Source organism: Microchirus variegatus (genome assembly GCF_963457635.1).
Source record: "Microchirus variegatus genome assembly, chromosome: 9".
NCBI classification, from domain to species: Eukaryota; Metazoa; Chordata; class Actinopteri; order Pleuronectiformes; family Soleidae; genus Microchirus; species Microchirus variegatus.
Window position 1 is genome coordinate 14,207,811 of NC_139810.1, and position 18,036 is coordinate 14,225,846.

At 39.1% G+C, this 18,036-nt stretch overlaps 1 protein-coding gene across 1 annotated transcript; it reads right to left on the reverse strand.

The window, feature by feature from the left end:
* Nucleotides 1-2,482: 2,482 nt before the first annotated feature.
* plekhm2 (pleckstrin homology domain containing, family M (with RUN domain) member 2) lies at nucleotides 2,483-17,538 on the reverse strand. The gene is made up of 20 exons (XM_083895203.1): nucleotides 17,231-17,538; nucleotides 15,069-15,175; nucleotides 14,708-14,817; nucleotides 14,487-14,586; nucleotides 14,172-14,259; nucleotides 13,898-14,072; nucleotides 13,128-13,187; nucleotides 11,377-11,665; nucleotides 10,318-11,094; nucleotides 10,168-10,237; nucleotides 9,573-9,663; nucleotides 9,237-9,301; nucleotides 8,975-9,063; nucleotides 8,570-8,702; nucleotides 8,026-8,216; nucleotides 7,712-7,777; nucleotides 7,421-7,580; nucleotides 6,149-6,328; nucleotides 5,584-5,700; nucleotides 2,483-5,407 (listed from the first exon to the last, which is right to left on the reverse strand). Exons 1-20 carry the CDS (start codon nucleotides 17,288-17,290, stop codon nucleotides 5,270-5,272), a joined length of 3,066 nt encoding a protein of 1,021 aa, XP_083751329.1. The 5' UTR covers nucleotides 17,291-17,538; the 3' UTR covers nucleotides 2,483-5,269.
* Between the last annotated feature and the right edge of the window lie 498 nt (nucleotides 17,539-18,036).

Genomic DNA, 18,036 nt, shown 5'->3' on the forward strand with positions numbered 1-18,036 from the left:
CTTTTTCAACTCAATAATAAACTTGTTTATCTGACAGCATCATTCTTCTTTACCTCAATGTTTCTACCATTAGCTGAGTCACTCTCTGAACTTCACTATTGTTGGGTTGCACTCACTTGCCTTCACTTTCTGTTCCAGACTGATCGTGTGATCTCCATTTGCTTTGAGCTGCACCAGAGAGAATCTGCTCATGCCTCCTGCAGGAGTCTCCTCCATTACTGCAGAGCATCAATGAGCCTGTTCTTCTTTTCTACTTTAAATGTCTTGACATGAGCTTTCTTATTCTTGAAACGAGGAGGCAAATTAACATTACTGGCTTGGTGAAACCACACAAAGAAAAACCAAGGTGGTATTATGCTGCTATTCAAATGAAAACAATAATCTGCATAATCAATAAAATGAATGTTTCACTGTGGCATCATCTCACAGGAGGAGCTGAAAGACAACGACAAGAGGCTGTGGACATTTATATGTTGTCTTGTCCGTCTGCTTTAAAAATATCTAACAGAGAGAAAGAGAGACAGTGGTGTCTGCACTTTTTTTTAAATTCCAATCCCTGTAGCACTCGTAATGTGGTCTAAACTCATAATGACTCCATTACAAACGATTATCCCCTGAGGAGACAGCTTGGTAAACATATTTGCTTTTGCTTTGGCAAAACTAAGAAAAGATCTTGGACGTAGATCAAATGAAAAAAATAATTTCAATGATGTTCTGCCTTTACATAATGAAATATAAATCACTGCGTTTAAATCAATATCTCATCATCTTTTGTCAACAAGGCACTTATCCCTGTAAAGGCTGTGGTCGAGGTTTATCAGTGATTAACAGCCGCACAAGTTGGTGCAAATAAAATAAAATAAAATAAAATAAAATAAAAAGGTGGAGCCAGAACAGAACGGACACATGAAACAATATATACAATACAACACATTCAAAGGATTTTTGAAGAAAGGGAGAAAGGGGAAAACATAGTCCTCACTTCTTTAAAGGGATTTAAAGGGTTAAGACCTGGTTTTAGGGTTAGAGTTAGAATTGGGTTTAGGTTAGTGGTTAGGGAATTAATTATCAGTCTATGAGGGGTCTCACTATGAATGAAGCACAAATGTGTGTCTGTCCATGTATTACTAATGTTGCAGGGACCTAAACCTGTTTACACAGACACATTATGGGGGCTCGTCTTCCTTTTAGGGAGAAAAAACAAGTCCCCATAATGTAAATTACTACATTTTAAGGTGAAGACATGTTTTACGGTTAGGGTCAGGGTTAGAATTAGGCCAGTAATAATTATGGTTAAGGTCAGAGTAAGTCTCTGACCTTAGGTGATCTAAGGTATCTGACCTTATGTTTAAGGTCAGAGTAAGTGCAATGTGCTCTGGAGTCATGGAAACCAGGCGTGCGTGTGAGTGTGTGTGTGTGTGTGTGTGTGTGTGTGTGTGTGTGTGTGTGTGTGTGTGTGTGTGTGTGTGTGTGTGTGTGTGTGTGTGTGTCGTCTTGATTAAACAGGAAGTCGTCTTCATCAAACTGCTGCACTCAGTTAAATCAGATAGCATCATGTGCGAAAACAAGTTCCATATACGTAGTGTACAGGGATAGTTTTGGCAAAATATTTAAATAGATAATAAGCATCATAAAGGTTTTGCATGTATACTTCTGTTTAGAGCTCACAGTGCCTTCAAAAAAATACAAGGGCATGTATGACCTCTACTGGTGACTGTGGGAAGTGCAGCAATAGCAAACATTGCCCAGAACACTGATGTTGAAAAATAAGACTTTCACTTTTCATTTACAGTATGCCATGGTGTCATATTGCTGTTCCTTTTCATTATAAATCATTACAGTTTAACAATCTTCCAGCAGAAGAGATTTAGAGGTTTAGGGATTCATCATGGACTCAAATAACCATTCAATATTCACTCTATACATGTTTTTTTTTTTTTAGGTAAAAGTGACAATAGACAGAACTACACACATTATATACGTGACCTAAAACATCTGGCTCCCTTTCACCTGAGACACAAATGGAGGTGGTAAACAGTAAGAAAGGCTTGTTAACACTTTCTTTGTGTTTGATACCGATATCGGACTGATACTATACTGATACATGTTCTTTTAAATGACTTAAGTTTATTAAGGAAACCACTAAAGGTGTTGAGCTTACCACCACAGCATTTTAAAAAGACAATGATCCAACAGTGAAACAACTTGTTGAACTTTCAAAAGACGAAATGAGTTAAAAGAATTTGCGGATTGTAGCGGATCAACAATCCGTGTCAATATCAATATTGTCAATATCTGATCCAGTGATTCTAGCCAGTATTGGACCGATTGTGGCACATTGAGAACGAGCTTCACCACAGGAGCCACAGTGGGTTTGTTTGTTTTTTTCAGTTTATTCAGTTAGGCTGTCCAAACACAAAGGCTTTTTTGCACATCCATTACCAATATGAACAGTAAAAAAAACAACAAAAAAACATCTGAACATGCTCCGCTTTTTTCATATATATGCAAATTCATGGTAAGTTATACTCAATTAGTGCTATATTTACAGTTCATTAAACCTAACAAACATAAATATTACATGCAGTTTACATGTATGGACAAAATAAAAAAAGGGCTTTTCCAAAGTAGGACTGAATAAAAAGTCATCCATCATTGGCCAGCAATGTCCAACATTCAAAAACACTGCTCAAACTACACACTTCATCGGTCTAAGCACTTGGTTTTTGTTTTTTCAATGATAATCCAATAAACGTTTCAAGTTAGCCCAACTATTGCAACCGTCCCCTCCCTGGTGAAGAAACGAATCCACCGACGGAGGAGGATTTTAAACACACAAACATCCCAGCCCTGTTTTGGAGCCCACTGAAATACTAAAAGATTTTTTAAATAAAAACTTTCTTGAACGAATGGTATCACTTTGCAATCTTCTGTGTGTGTGCAAAAATAACTTCATAATGTTGTGTGGAATATCGGAGGAACAAAAGTAGAAAATTAGATAAAAAAAAAAAAAGTTGAATTAGAAAAAAACAGCAGCAATTTAAAAAAAAACACAAAAAAAAAAACACACGGTGACTTTTTAAGGTTTTGGATGTGAAGTACCTTTTTCACCTGAGATTAGATTTCTTTGAAAAAGAGCAGATGATTAGGCCAAGTGTCACTTTGAAAGCCTGAAAGCACTGTGTGATGCTCTAGGTAACATAAGTTCAGTGTGACTGAGAAAGACAGACGTTTGTATCAACATATGAGCAAGTGATATATACTGTGTGTATCATTGGGACGTTTTCCACACCGTGAACCTATTCACTGCCTTAGTTTTTTTTTTTGTTTTTTTTTATTGTTACCAAAACTATTTTTGACACTTTACTTGGTTGAATATGCATCATCTGTGTGGGGACACTGAGAATATCAAGATTGCTTTCCCATTAATACATAAACATGTTTGTGACCTTTTCCAACAACCACAACATAAGTTAAGAGGACAGTTTACCTGTCCCAGTGCAGTCTGTCAAATCATTCAGTGTAAGGCAACTACTAAATAGACAAACAGTGCTTCATTTAGATTAGATGAACCAAAGTGGCAAGGTCATCCAACATTGTCATTGCAAAAAAAAAGCCACACTTTTCTTCATACAGCAGCATTTTAAGTCTCTGATCACTGTTAGAGACAGACTTCAACACATGCACCATTACCCACTGACGAGAAATTAAAAAGGCTTCAATTTCTAAAAACAAATGAGGCTTTAATATTTGATTATTTTATGGGTGATGCACTTGCTTTGACTTACAAGACTATTAAACCACAGCCATGGTCCTACATCACTTATGGATGACTAATGCTGAGGAGGATATTATAGACGAATGTCTCAGAGCTCGTAAAGTGGGCCGCATCTCACAGTAAGATGTCACCAACCACAGGTGTAACGCTAAAACTCTTGTAGCTCACAATGAGTAAAGGCAATTGTAATTACAAATCTGATGATGCATAGACAAATGTCTACACCAAGGCAATCACCTCTCAGCTGACTCATTCTCTAACAAGTGCTCCTGTGTTCTTCTAAAATGGAAATTTCATTGAGCGTTAGATATTACCACATAACTGCAAGTGGTACCATTAAAAAAAAAACAAAAAAAAACACGCAAATACAATGTGCAAGTTTGCATGGAAGCCTCCTCTCATCTTAAGAGAGTGGAGCAAAAAAAGGCAAGTCTGTTGCATTTCCTGATAGTTTGATGGACAACATTTAAACTGGTGTAGATGGATATGAGATAAATATGAACATTTAATGTAACGCTACAATTATCCAGGCATACTTCATAATATGGTACTCTTCCTTCTGGTTAGGCTAATTTAATAAACAATATGGATGAGAGAATATTTCATTGAAGACGATTGCGGCATTAGAGGAATTACAAGTGAAAATCAGACGCAACCTTGTCGTGATTATGCGTTCATACTATAGAGTGCTGTACATTTGCTCCATAGTATATGTTGTTGTCGTACAGTATAACGTCTTGTATAGTAACGAAAGAGTCTGTATGTGCGTGTGCAAGGCAAGGAGTGTGAACTGCTCCCTTCATGTATGGCTTTCTTGGTATAGTTTACATACTATATTACAAGAAGCATCAAAACGTGTTTTTAAATAAAAAAAAATCATTAATACTCACCTCATCGTGCTGCGCAGAGAAACTGTAAACGTGAGTTTATCAGAGACTCAAGGTGATGAGTGAAAAGAGGAAACACTTACTTCATTGCTGGATTTCAAATGTATAATCCATGTAAGAAAATGTAATAAAGTTTACTTTGTGGAGACTGAATTTCCAAAGTAAACATGACTTACTTCTGAGTAACAGATGTACTGATCATTCATTTAAAACGCAACCATCACACAACTCAACTGTGCATGTTGTGCAGCTATAATCACCCTTTCTATATACCTATATCACATCATGTGATACCTTAAATGGAAACATTTTATTCTATACTGCTGCGCTGTCTGAGAACCTAATGATCACGCATCAGCAGAATCAAATAAAATCCATTGTCAATCTACTAAAGGTTCATTCATTCATTTGAAGAGAGAATGTCTCTTTTTAATGTGATGTCCAACACGCATTAGTACTTCGACAGGTGGTTTGTCTCATAGAAACGGTTCATCATCTCACTGGTGTGCTAGTCATTCTATATCTGTTTTACTACCACTTTGTCTTAGTGGCTTCCCAAAGGTAAGCAAATGTGATCATGTGTGTGCATGTGTGAATGTGTCCATCAGCACCAGGGTTCCCGCTGGGCTCTTCCTCGGGCCAGACTGTCTGCCCTCTGCCAGGCGCTCTTCATCAGACCGAGAGCCTCGCTACAACGCTTCTGCACTGACGGATCACACACTTCTCTGTGGGGAAGATCGACCTGTGTACAAGTGAGGAGAGATATGATACAAGGGTTCGTCCACAAGGTTGTCAGCCCTTTTGGATATAAAATTGTACATATTGATATTTTGGGACAGCTAATATTGCAGATACTGCAGTTTCACTGTGTTTTCCCTTAAACATTTGACAATGACTGTCTACTATTTATGTTCTGACCTGGAAAATGGTTTTCCATGCGCTGTCTAATGTCTGCAACAATCGATCTCTCTCTCCACAGCTGCTGAAGTATAAAACCCAGGGCGGAAGGAAGTGGGCCCGATCTGACGTAAACTCCTAACAACAAAACAGGGGGACAATGTGTGAAAAAAATACTTTAATCTAAGTGAAAGTCATAAACATTCGATAACCACAAGAATATGTAATATAGATACAATAGATAACTCCCACTTTTTCAAACCTAATATTACCTTATATTTGGGCAAATACCATAGCAGTAGAGCATAGTTTTTACATTCACTCAACTTAGCATAAAGACCAAGAATAACCCTGTCTTGTAAGGTAATGAGGACTGGGTCACTTCAATGGAAACACTTAATTTACATGATCTTACCATGATGAAGCCTATTAAGTACTCAATTTGAATCCTTAAAGTGTGTGTGATTGTTTACAAAACAACGCAGAATTATGTTATACTGTAAATGCTGGGCATGTATAGAGCTCACACATTAATCGAAATAACTAATATAAAAGCATATATTAAATAAACACGAGGGTTACTCACAATGACACAGTACTCCTTGCCGGCCTCCACGTTGACGGTGGTGATATCACAGATATCAACGCTTCCCAGAGAGCGGAAGAAACTCGTCTGACAGTCCTGATGACAAGTTAGCAGCTTCCCGTCTGTGACCACCAGGCAGCATGGGATACATGGAGTAGGGGCCACGCCCTGAGGGATGACCTGGAGAGGAAACATGACCGCTCATTTGACTTTGTTTACAAGCATGTACCTTTAATCAATACACATTGATGCTGTGCATAAAAGAACCAACACAAGTTAAAACCTCAAGCGTCCTGCAAACAATGAACATCAGCAGTAACAACTGCTGTAACTAAATCCTAATCATTGTGCCTGCAGGCACAGAGCCTGTACACAGGGACTTATTGATGAAGTTTATTTATTTATGGACGCTTCACTTAGAAAGCTGTAAGGAAAGACAACAAAGCCAAAAAAAAAAAAGTAATTTGCATCTTGTTAATAGGGGACAACTTTTGCGTCCGTTACCAACATTTCAACATTAAGTGACATTAGACAATGGCCTTTTACACATTAAAGCACATTTACACAGTGGAATACTTGACTGGCCAGCTACAGTTAAATATCTACAGCCTGTAACTAGTAACTTGTTCAGGACTTTTGCATCTTAACCATGTAAGTATTGTATGAATAGTGATATTGTTCATCTTTTCCTATCATGTTTTACTTTTCTTCGATCTATGATTTTTGGTAGCTGTATGTCTATAGTGTTATTTTTACAGAATGAGTGAAGCCCAATCTCAAGACTGTTCATATTGTTATATGAGATTAATTGCTGGTCACTTTGCAAATAATGGCAATAATGATAAAATACATGTTATTTAAAATACTGCTACTTCTTGGTATTCAAACATTTTCACAAATGTGACTGACATAACCACCAGGGTTTACAGATAACACTGGTCTTTTCTTTTCCAATATCCAAGTGACCAGTATTTAACAGATTCCAATACAGAGTAGCATGCTTTGAATTATTGTAGTAGAAGGAAAACATGCATCGAGTAACAATCATAACAACAAAAACCGGCCTCATCTATGTAGCCTAAATATGACTCAATAGTGGCATCTGTTCCTACAGTGTGTACATACAGTATACAATTTAAATAGGGTTAGTGTGACATTCTATGCACGGCTAAACAGACTCTTGTGACACTCATCATCATTTCCCTCTTTGAGATAAGTGCTGCAGTAGAAACATAAATGTGTGACAGATACATGTTGTGTGAACCTCCTCACCCCTTTAGAGACAGACTGACAGAGTAGCAGCATCCATTCAGCCATGTCCTGCTCATTGTTGGCGCTGAGCTCCAGTGGTGGACGCTCTGTTAGGATGACATGGAAGGCGTGGGGACGCTCTGTGGTGTTCGAGCGGCGACAGCCTCCACAGTGCTCTCCTCTGTTCAGTAATGAGCATGAAAATATAGCAGCAATTATCATTGAGCTCAGAGTTGTTTAATGTTTGGGAACAGTGACATTGTCACCGGGTTAACCATCTCTATTTTCATCTTTCAAACACATGACACTTACCCCATGGTGACTGAGAGAAGAGGTATCGCATCAGTTCTTTCTGCATACAGGTAAAGAATTCCATTGCTGCCAGAAATGAGGATAATCCATTATATTATTCTTTTCTACAGCTGATGCCATTTTTTTCCCCCTCATCTGATAAAAACCCTACACTTATAAATAATAGAAAAAAAAGATATATACAAACAATATTTAAAAGAAAATATTAATGCCAGGCTCTCCCTACAACCCTCAAAGGATAAGCAGCAATGATAACAGAAGGGAGGACGGATATTAATGATAATAATGGACTGATTTGTTTGATGTTCACTTACCTGAGGACAAGGTAGCAGCTTTTCCACAGCTCTTTGCCCAGGTAGGTGGTTCCAGAGCGGTACTGCACAATCCCTTCCTTGGTAATGGAAGAAACTCTGGAGCTTGGCATGCCACTTTGTGGAGACAATTTCATGTCCATTGGATCCTCCCAGTGGACCAGTGAATAGAGGTGGATAGATACTTCTGATACCTTGAAAAAATGTAAGCATTAGATTATCAGTGTGAGTCAGCCAAAGAATAAGTAACTAGTAACTGGTAAAAGGTCAAGCGAACATTTATAGAACTACAGAAATACAAATATGTTAGTACAATCATTAACATCAAGGGCCAAGACACCCTTGGAAAAGAGATTTGCAATCTCAATGTGATTGTGAAAACATTAGTTTTAGCAGAAGTTAGTCCGAAGCATAAAGGAGTGGTTACAGCTGTCAAGAGTCATGTCTGACAAAGACTAGCTTAGCGTTAGGATGCAAAAATGTCATAAAACATGTTGCCATTTTACAGGAGTGTTCCCTTCTTCTATTTACTGGAGCATTCATTTACCTCACAGTGAGATTCCTGGGAGACAAACTTAGTGAGAGCCAGTTTTTCCATGGTAGCGTCAGTCAGAACACAGGGGTAAGGTGGCTCACGACAGCCCTTCACCATGGCCGACTTCAGAACGGATAGGAACCAGCTGTATTTAAGAAGAAGGATGGTCATGTGTGATCTGCGTTGTACTGACCCAACAGAGTCAGTGGTATGGCTCTTAAAACGCACACCAATAGTTTTAATAGCCTACTACGGCTGGAATAGAAAAATACTTTAATGAAAATTGTCAGAATTCTACAGCAGGCCACACTGGGTTCCAGACACATAAGACAGAGTAGTCGAGATTTCTCTGAGATGCATATTAAAGAAAGTCAGAGGATGACAAAACAGAAGACAAAGACATAAGGGTAGACTCACATAGTCAGTGAGCAATCAGCTGTGTCCAACAGGAATTTTCTTCTCCTGTTTATGCAAACCACTGTCACGGTCTGTTGATCAAGGCCCACCTAAAGGAGAACAAAATCATAACTCGTTTGTTTTTTGTTTTTAATATAACTAGCACTGTACTTCATCTTGTCCATAAAACAATAAACAGAGTCCAGATAAACAAATAACATCACCAGCCAAAGGTGTGGAAAAATGAGAGACAATGACAAGCCCTTGTTGTACATGCACTTACTGAAAGATAGTCCAACTCATTATAAGAAACAGCTTCTTCTACTGTGTAGGGCTTCTCTGCAGCACCTGGGAAGAAAATCACAAATCAAGCTTGTTTTCTGCCTTGTGAATAATTTAATGTGTAGTCCTTAAAGTATTAATGCTGATCAGCTGCCACAGTCTACGCTGTGAACTGGTTAAGTTGGCAAACATCTTAACAAATCACCCCAGATGAACTGAGATCTTTCAAAAATAGAAACTAATGAGTGGGTTGTTTGAACAGTGCATAATTAAAATAATTTACATTTTACTCCTTAAATGAAAATTCTGTATAACAAAATTGGGTCTAGCAACTCACCCTTTCTTAGTAGGTAGATGTAACAGTCGGTGAGGAGCAGATAAAGCGGCTGCAGGTCACCTTCCATGTGGCCTGTACTCATCCTCATCATCTGAAAACACAAAATAACTCTAATGTTAACCTGTCTAAAATTGATCTGATCACTCACTGTGATACACAATGAAGTCTAGATCATTACATGCAACTACAAAATAATGCAGCAGATGGACTACAACTCTAAAGTCTTATTGTACAGTAGAAACTAGGAAGTCATGATCAGATTCAGGTTTTCATCATTTATCAAACATAGGTGCATTTGTGTGCACCATCATACAGATATATTACTAAAAGCAGCTAAATGAGAACACACCGAGCATTGCAACACTTCCAGTGAGCAGCAGCCTGCAAACAACATGCAATAACACCATATGACACCATAGCTGGCTTAAAAATGTCAGAAATCCTCATGATTATCAATTTAATTTAAAAAAATCTGTCCTTAAATAATAATGTCCCAATGGGGCAATTAAAACAAATGTCTGATGCTTTTCACATTTCCTCCTCAGAATTGTACATACTTTCAATTGACTAAAATAATGACTTTCTGTGTTTTCACCTTGAAGAGCTGCTCCTCATTTTCTCTAAATACATGGATCATGAGAAGAAGCAAGTGATTGTTGTCCACCCTGAAACATCAAAAGTGAAGACCATTAGAAATGCTAAATAACATTACAAGAGCAACTGGGTCTTTTGAATAAAATCATACTTAAACTCTGCAGGGTGAGAACTTTCTGAGGGACTGAGCTTCTCCTCTTGTACTTGTGTTTGCTCATCAAATGCATTCATGTCGGTTTCCTCTCCTTGGACATGTCCCTTCTCCTCCTTCATAGGGAGCTCCTGTCCTGTATGCGCTTTTGCTTCTCCCTCATTTTCAAGGCAACCTGAAACAGTCTTTGATTGGCTTTGCTCTGCAGTGTCATTGTGGCCACCACCTGTGGGAGCAGAGTCTGGACTGATGGGGGTAAAGCAGCATAAGTCTGTGGTCGGCGCAGAGGCCTGCAGAAACTCGTGGCCATTGACCAGAGGAGAGTGAGGCGTCTCCCCTGGTACTGGGTCAGGAGGCTCACCCTCTGAGTCCTCTCGAAAGGGCTGCTGAGTAGATTCCTTGGGTCTCTGGTCACTACTTTTCTCCTCCTCCTCCAGGTGCTCCCAGGTTGCCTCCTTATCTAAAGCCCCATTAAGACGATCCATGACGTCACAGAGGGGTTGGCCTACATTGTCCATGGAGGTGTCGGTCATCTCTGGGAGGCGCAGTAGATCTTCTACCCCACCCTCTTCTCCCTCCTCCACAGTCTCTGATCCCAACCTGCTTCTGCTCAACTCCTCTTCACCATCCACATGAATTACAGTACAATTTAATGAATCCACATCCTCCGCAGCCATTTCCATGTGATCAGAAGATATCGAGTTATGGATGCTACCACTGGAATCTGTAGAGCCCCTCCCTCGTCTCTTCTTGGCTGGTTTCCTTCTTCTGGCCATCCTGGAAGGACACAGTGGTTAGCTGTGTTTCCCAAGTTCAAAATAAAAAGTTGCACCTCTCTGCAGATACATTCAGTATGTTTTCAATTTCTCAAAGGCAGACTACCACAACAACAAGCAACCAGCTAAATTTGTGCAAACTAACTGAAGGGGGCGTATCACCACCTAGCACCTAGGTAAATCGATAGTGGATCGATAGTGGGACAAAGACAGTAGTCCAATTAAATGGCATATTAAAGCTGCAACAGTATATCAACTTAACTAGGAGGTGTAGCCACTGTACCTGATGACCTCCAGCTCATTGCAGGCACTTTCTGTGTCATCTCCAATGATGGTAGTGTTGTGGCGGCTGGCTACATGAACTGGTGTGACATCAGCTGAGGTGTTGGTGGTGTTGGTGTCTGAGTCTTCATTGAAGGGGTTGTGTCTGGATGTGGGGCTGTGTGGAGAGGGATAGGCTACTACCTTCACCTTGACCATGCTAGCAGGATGGATCACTGTGTCACTTATGACTGTTTGGGGATCAGATCCACTGGATCTTGGGCAACTGGCCTGGTCAGTCAGGTCACCCTCTATTATCAAGAGCCACAGAAAAGACATATTTAAAGTCAAAGCAAAAACAACATTTATTTGTATATAATGTAAGAAAAACACTTATGTTTTGTTTCTGTCTCACTGGAACGACAATTGCACAGTATTATAAAAGGTTTTGCTTGAAAATATAAATGCTGTTGTTGCTAATGTTACACATTTAGAGCACATGTGTATGTCGTTCCATCAGAATCAGAGATGACCAGTGAGACAAGGTCACAAAAACTTAGTGTTCTGCTTCATCAACATCACACACAAATGTTAGAGTGCAGTGTGTCTGTAGTTCTTTGGCAGGGTCAGAAATCTGATGCTTAAGACATCAAGACAGTACAAGGCAGCAGCTTTCTTTGCAGTGGCACAGGCCTAGGTCAGACACAACTGTTGTAGCTTCTACAGATGGATCATGCACAACAGGTACAGATTTCAGAAGATGCAATACTAATTTTAATGTCGTGTACAATGACAACAAAGCACTTTCTTATTCTAAAATATTATTATTATAGGATGTCCCATTGTCAACGTTATGCTGTTTCTACTAAACCATGACATAACTAAAAGGAAATAATAATAGACAAAGCTTAGGCAGAAAGCTGTGTATTTGAATTAAGTGTTGCGTGTACTCTATGAGATAAAAGCTGACTACTGAAATGTAGTAAGCTTTTATGTATAAATTGTTGAATTTTACCCTAAACAACAGTTGAGATAAACCTAAGCCAGTGCCACACATCACACAGGAGAAGACATGACAAAAACATGACACAGACAAGCAGATACACAGTGTACTGGAGACAGACTGGACAAGGTGAATATCAGAAGCTCCCGGTGTTTATCTTGATGTGGTAAATAACAAGGCCAAGTGAGAGTTAGGCTCATTCCCAAAACAAATATAGAACACATGCAGACAGACGGAACAGTTCTTGTGTACCAACCCAACACTTTGCAGATAAACCAAACTTACCAATAAACCTATGATGAAAGATGACATTTTTATTTCTGCTTAATTATGTTATATAGCTCATACAATTGTCCTTGATAAAAGTTTTACTGTGGACAATATTAACTTTCATGTTTACACACAGTAGGTTTAAGTGAATTTTGTTTGCACAGTTAAGCTGAAGGCTTCCTATTTAACACTCATGAAATCCAGTCACACAGTCATTAGTCATGTGGATGTGGATGTGAAACTTTAGATCCAGTCACACATGCCTTCTATATTCCAAACATTATGGTACTTTTTAAACTAGATCTATTTGTTATGTCCTCAGATTATCAGTTTCTTGAACCACTCAAAGAGCTGCATTTTAATTAATATGTCTAGTTACTGGCTAAAGCACCCAGCATGAAATAAGCACAAGCTGTGGGGGGACCATGCCACAAGGAAGGGAGAGAAATAAAGAAATAAAGAAAGAGGGATGGAGGGGGAGGGATTGACCAATGTCCCACCTTCCCAGTCTGCACTTGGCAATGACTGCAACACAGGGAAGATGTCACCAAAATCATAATCTAAAAAAGGAGGGATAACATTCAGCATTAGAGAGATGTGGTGGAGAGAAGAAACACAGAGAATGGCATTAAAAATAACATGAAATTTGTCACTCGGTATAACTGTGATCAATGGAGAAATAGACAAATGGGAACTAAAATGGGGGAACTAAGTACTTTGTGGAGAGTGATGGGGAAAGCATTCACTGGGCACTGCAATCACCCCAGTGAGAACATTCTGTAACCACCAGCTTTAGCACACCATGTGATCCATTTGATAAAATGCACTTTGGTGTTTGTGAGTCATAAGATTCTGCCAGGATCAACCCCACTTCTGCTTCCACATGCCATTAGCCTGACATCATTGCACATATTTAAGCCAAATCGTGAGTGTGTACGTGCACTACAGCTCCAGACCACATTAACACCACTTTTTCTTAATCCCTGTATGGTCATAAAGCAGCAAAGTAATATGTAAATGGTAGTTGTCCAGATTGGAGTAATTTCAACTAGTAAAAGGGTAACACTGGATTCATTGTGGCTCATTTATAGAGTAGGAACTGACTGGACATTTATAATCAACTCGTAGTTTGAGAGCTAAAGATTGTAAACACCAGTAAGTCATGTCCCTCTTCTTAAATTGGACTATAACTGATTAAGTGAAACGGGGGAACAAATAGAGAGGCATTTATGAATATGTCTCATTGTTAGAAAAGAACAGTGCACCTTACCTTCACTGGAAGGGGCTATGGCACTGTCATCCCACTCCAGGTTGGTGGATGTGAGGGAAGTAAAGGAATGCAATGACAAGCTGTCTGAACTGGGAAGCCTTTCTTCAAAGTCCAGCAGGTTGTGGGGTTTGTAGTATTCTGGCATGTAGGGGGCCACATCCAAATAGGGTGCATCCTGACAAGCAGACGCAAGTAAAGAATGTTACTGATGTGTTGCTTCTTTTAATATTTCAATTGCAAATTGTAATGTTATTGTAATTAAATTAATGCAAACCAGCTCGAGATCAAAACGAATGAACTCCAAGCCAGACACCAGTGTGAGGAAGAGTGTGAGGTGGTCATGACTGCAGACCAGTGCATTCCTAGAAGAGAAGGAAATCATGTTTGTGAGTGACATAGACATACAATAACCATTCACAAGCAAAGTTTAAAAAAAAAAAAAAAATCATGGAAAATGTACAGCTAAAATTTTGTTCTCCAGCAGAAGAACTGAATCAAGCGATTCTTGGTCAACACTCCAGCTTCTCTTAAGTTGTCAGAATGTTCTTTTCAATCATGTAATCGAGATCAGGATTACTGGTTCACTTACTTGAAATAATATTTTTGGAGTAATCCTTGATTCTCCTGGAAGAGGCGCAGGTAGCTCTCTAAAGAGCTCTCGCTCAATGCCAGGTATAACCACGCACGGCCTGAACAGAGCAGAGAAAGGTTCTTTTCTACACAGTCAACATGAATCACTGAATTATTATTACTTTTGATGCTTTAGTCTTGTACGCATGAGCATCTTTAACTGTATGAGAGATGTCTCACTTCGACCAAGGTTGGTTGCTATGTGCTGAAGCTCTTCTATCTGGCGGACGGCCTCCCTCCTGGTGAGGTGAAGGACTAAAACCCAGTAGCCTGACGAGATGTCCTGCAGCCTGTAATGTTGAAAACAGTCAACAATATCACATGCCTGAGTCCTTAAGGGGAAGTCAGTAAACTGATCAAAAACAGGTTGAAAAAATATTTGTAGCTTGCGTCTAAACACTGCCAGTATTGCTCAAAAAGCATGTTGTGACATGTTGTTAATATTAGAGAAATTACTTTTGGAATTAATTAACTAAGGAGTATTTGTGCTTCGCACATTTCCTCATTGCAGTGCAAAATATACTTTCAATAAGCCACTTACCCATATAGCAGAGCATGGTCAAGGTGTTCGCAGAGGCGCTGCAGGACCCGGTCGTGATTCCTGATAGCTGGAGTCTCATCTTCACAGGCTGCAAAATAGCTCTGCAACTGCAGACAACAGACATTGCAACATTATTGATCCATTTCAAGTCACAGCGTTGCTACAATGTCATTTTTAAATAGATGATTGTAATAGAACACAGATGATTTACTTTTGAAATTACACAATTTATTTATTTCCAATACAACAAAGTTGGACTCATGACTGGTATGTAAAATTAATAGTGGGATAACTTCACTTTCCCTTTTCTATTTGTGCTGTGAGCAGTTACCTCTACTATGGCATTATTCTGACAATGAGGGATATTGGTGAGGGAGCCTTTGAATGCATGCAATAATGGCTATTATGAAAATAATTTTATGCAAACAAGCCTTCCTTGAACACTATGGTATTTTTGTCTTTAATAAATTTAATGATGAAGCCATACTGTTGCCTCTGCTCTATACTCCAACACCACAGTGCAATAACTAAAAATAAGTAATTTAACATGCATAATTTTGTTTACCTTGATATGGGGTGGACAGAAGAATACAGTGTGACAAGACATCTCACAGTTAACATAGATTCAAAATAACCTAGGTCTGGAGGGCAAATCAGTGGAATGTTCTTGACCTAAATCCAGTGTGTTTTCAGTGTGCACATGTATTTCAGTTTTAAAGCTTAGAGCCAGAACCCAGGAAAGAAGCAGGAAACGTAACGGGCTACAGCACATGTTTGACAGATTATCACAGGGGAAGCTACAAGTACTGCTGATGTCTTTGGGTTTTTATAATAAAGGAGCATATTATATCATCATATTATGAATGGATGTAGATGTAATTAATAACTTATACGTGCCACTTTTAACTTTAACACCAAACCTGGTGTGCTTGCATACAGAGTAGACAAGAACAACTTGCTACAGTAGTAATGATTTCCTCTCTGGATGGACTCCACTGTAGGTATCTTGTCAAACTGGAATAATTTGACTAAGCAATGTTTGTCTGAGTTAAACACTGTGAACTTTCATGAAGGCTTGACATCCAATCTCGTTAACACTACAGAATCAAAATTATGGGATTACAATGGATTTGGAATTGTTAAATGGAGACAATTTGGATTAAAGAAGTAAGACATTGTACTCAGGGATGTGAACTGCACTGAAATCTGATGTAGAAGTATGTGTGCAGTGGGCCTGTAACTAATGACTTATTAGGGAATAATATGTTGATTCTTTGTCCTATTAATAACTGATTGGTTGTTTGGTCCACATAATGTCAAGAAAGGTGGAATACACATAGTCTTGACCCATGTAGACAATATGGGTCAAAACAACCTGATGCCATTCAGAGCATCAATTTGAAAATGAAAGGCGATTTGAGTGAAACAACAGCCAGTCTAATTTGAGAGAATAGAAAGGCAACAGTAGCTAAACAGGGCTACAGCAGCAGGAAATCAACTGGGCCACTTTATTGGGTACATAAACAATGAAGAGACTGGTGAGTATAATTCTCACTGAAGAAGCTGAATCTTCGATTATTTGAGTATTCTTAAACTGCTCAAAACAATTACTGTGGATATGGTAAGCAATTTGTATATAGCTGATTAATCAAGCGACTGATGCAGCCCAAGTGCAAAGCAATACAAGTAGACGAGGGAAAAGATGCTATGTTCTGTGACAAAAAAAATGATTTATGCAAAACTCTTCATAAGTTGTCATGTGTCAAGAAATAGTCCATACAATAAAAGAAAATTGGATTAACATTCATGCTGCAGTGTGTATCTGCAGGTGTGTTTACAACACATGCCGCAGTGAACACACACACAGGGGCTTGGTGCTACTATTGTTCAGCATGCTTTAGAAAAGAAGCGACAACATCACACTCGAAGACTGAAGCAGTCAAACAAGTATGAGTTGAGAAATTGTAGGGTATTTTGTTTTATGTCAGTGAGGGCAAGGCCATTTTGCATGTCAATGAAGATATAATGTCTCCCGCTACACGACTTGAAAGTTGACCTCTTTACATACAAAAAGAAAGATGACATGACCAAAGCTCCAGCACTTCAACCGTGTGAAAAGGCGTATATTCTGACACAACAGTAAAGTGTGCTGGCTGACTTACCTTCTTCACAGACAGAGAGATATTTTCCAGTATACGATCCCTTACTTTCAGTTGATCCATCACTGGTCTGTTGTTGGCAGCTTATAGCAGGTTGTCAGCTGACTCCCAACGCAGGGCTCTTGTTTTGCTAATGCTAATGCCGCCCGCCGAAGCTAGCTGACATGACACTGTTCTCCTAAACAAACGACGGAGTCACTTGGACGCACCGAGTCGATTTGACAGCACCGCTATTCCACAGCAGTCATATTAACGCCTCACAAGCACCGCGTGACACGCCAAACTCTGTCAATAGATTATGCTAGCAATGTGATGTTAGCTTGGCTTCCCTTTAGCTTTAGCCACTTGACTTTTTCGGAACGCCAATCAAGCCGGGGTCGCTAGCAGCAGCAGCTTCTGAAAGCCAGTTAAAAACTTGTAGTGGCAACTAAGTTCATCATACTCTAAGTTTCACTAGTATTGTTGGTTACTACTGACCACTTTCAGTTGCCCCTTCGGAGATATTTACCAAATTACATCTAACTTTTTGTGCTATTGCTTTAAATGCTGTGGACTCAGTGTCGTCACCAGACTCCTCAGTGCGCATGCGCGGCACAGTGGCTCTGAAAAATTATAAAAGTGATTGGTTTATATTCATCTGAAGTAAACAACGCCTTGTATAATTAAAATAAAGCTTGATTTTGAATCATCGCAGCTACATCATAAATCCCACGTGTGTGTGTGTGTAAAATAATTTCATTTAATGATTCATACATCTCTGTGAATTCCTACACTTTAATCAGTGGTACTTTATGTACCTTGGTGAATCA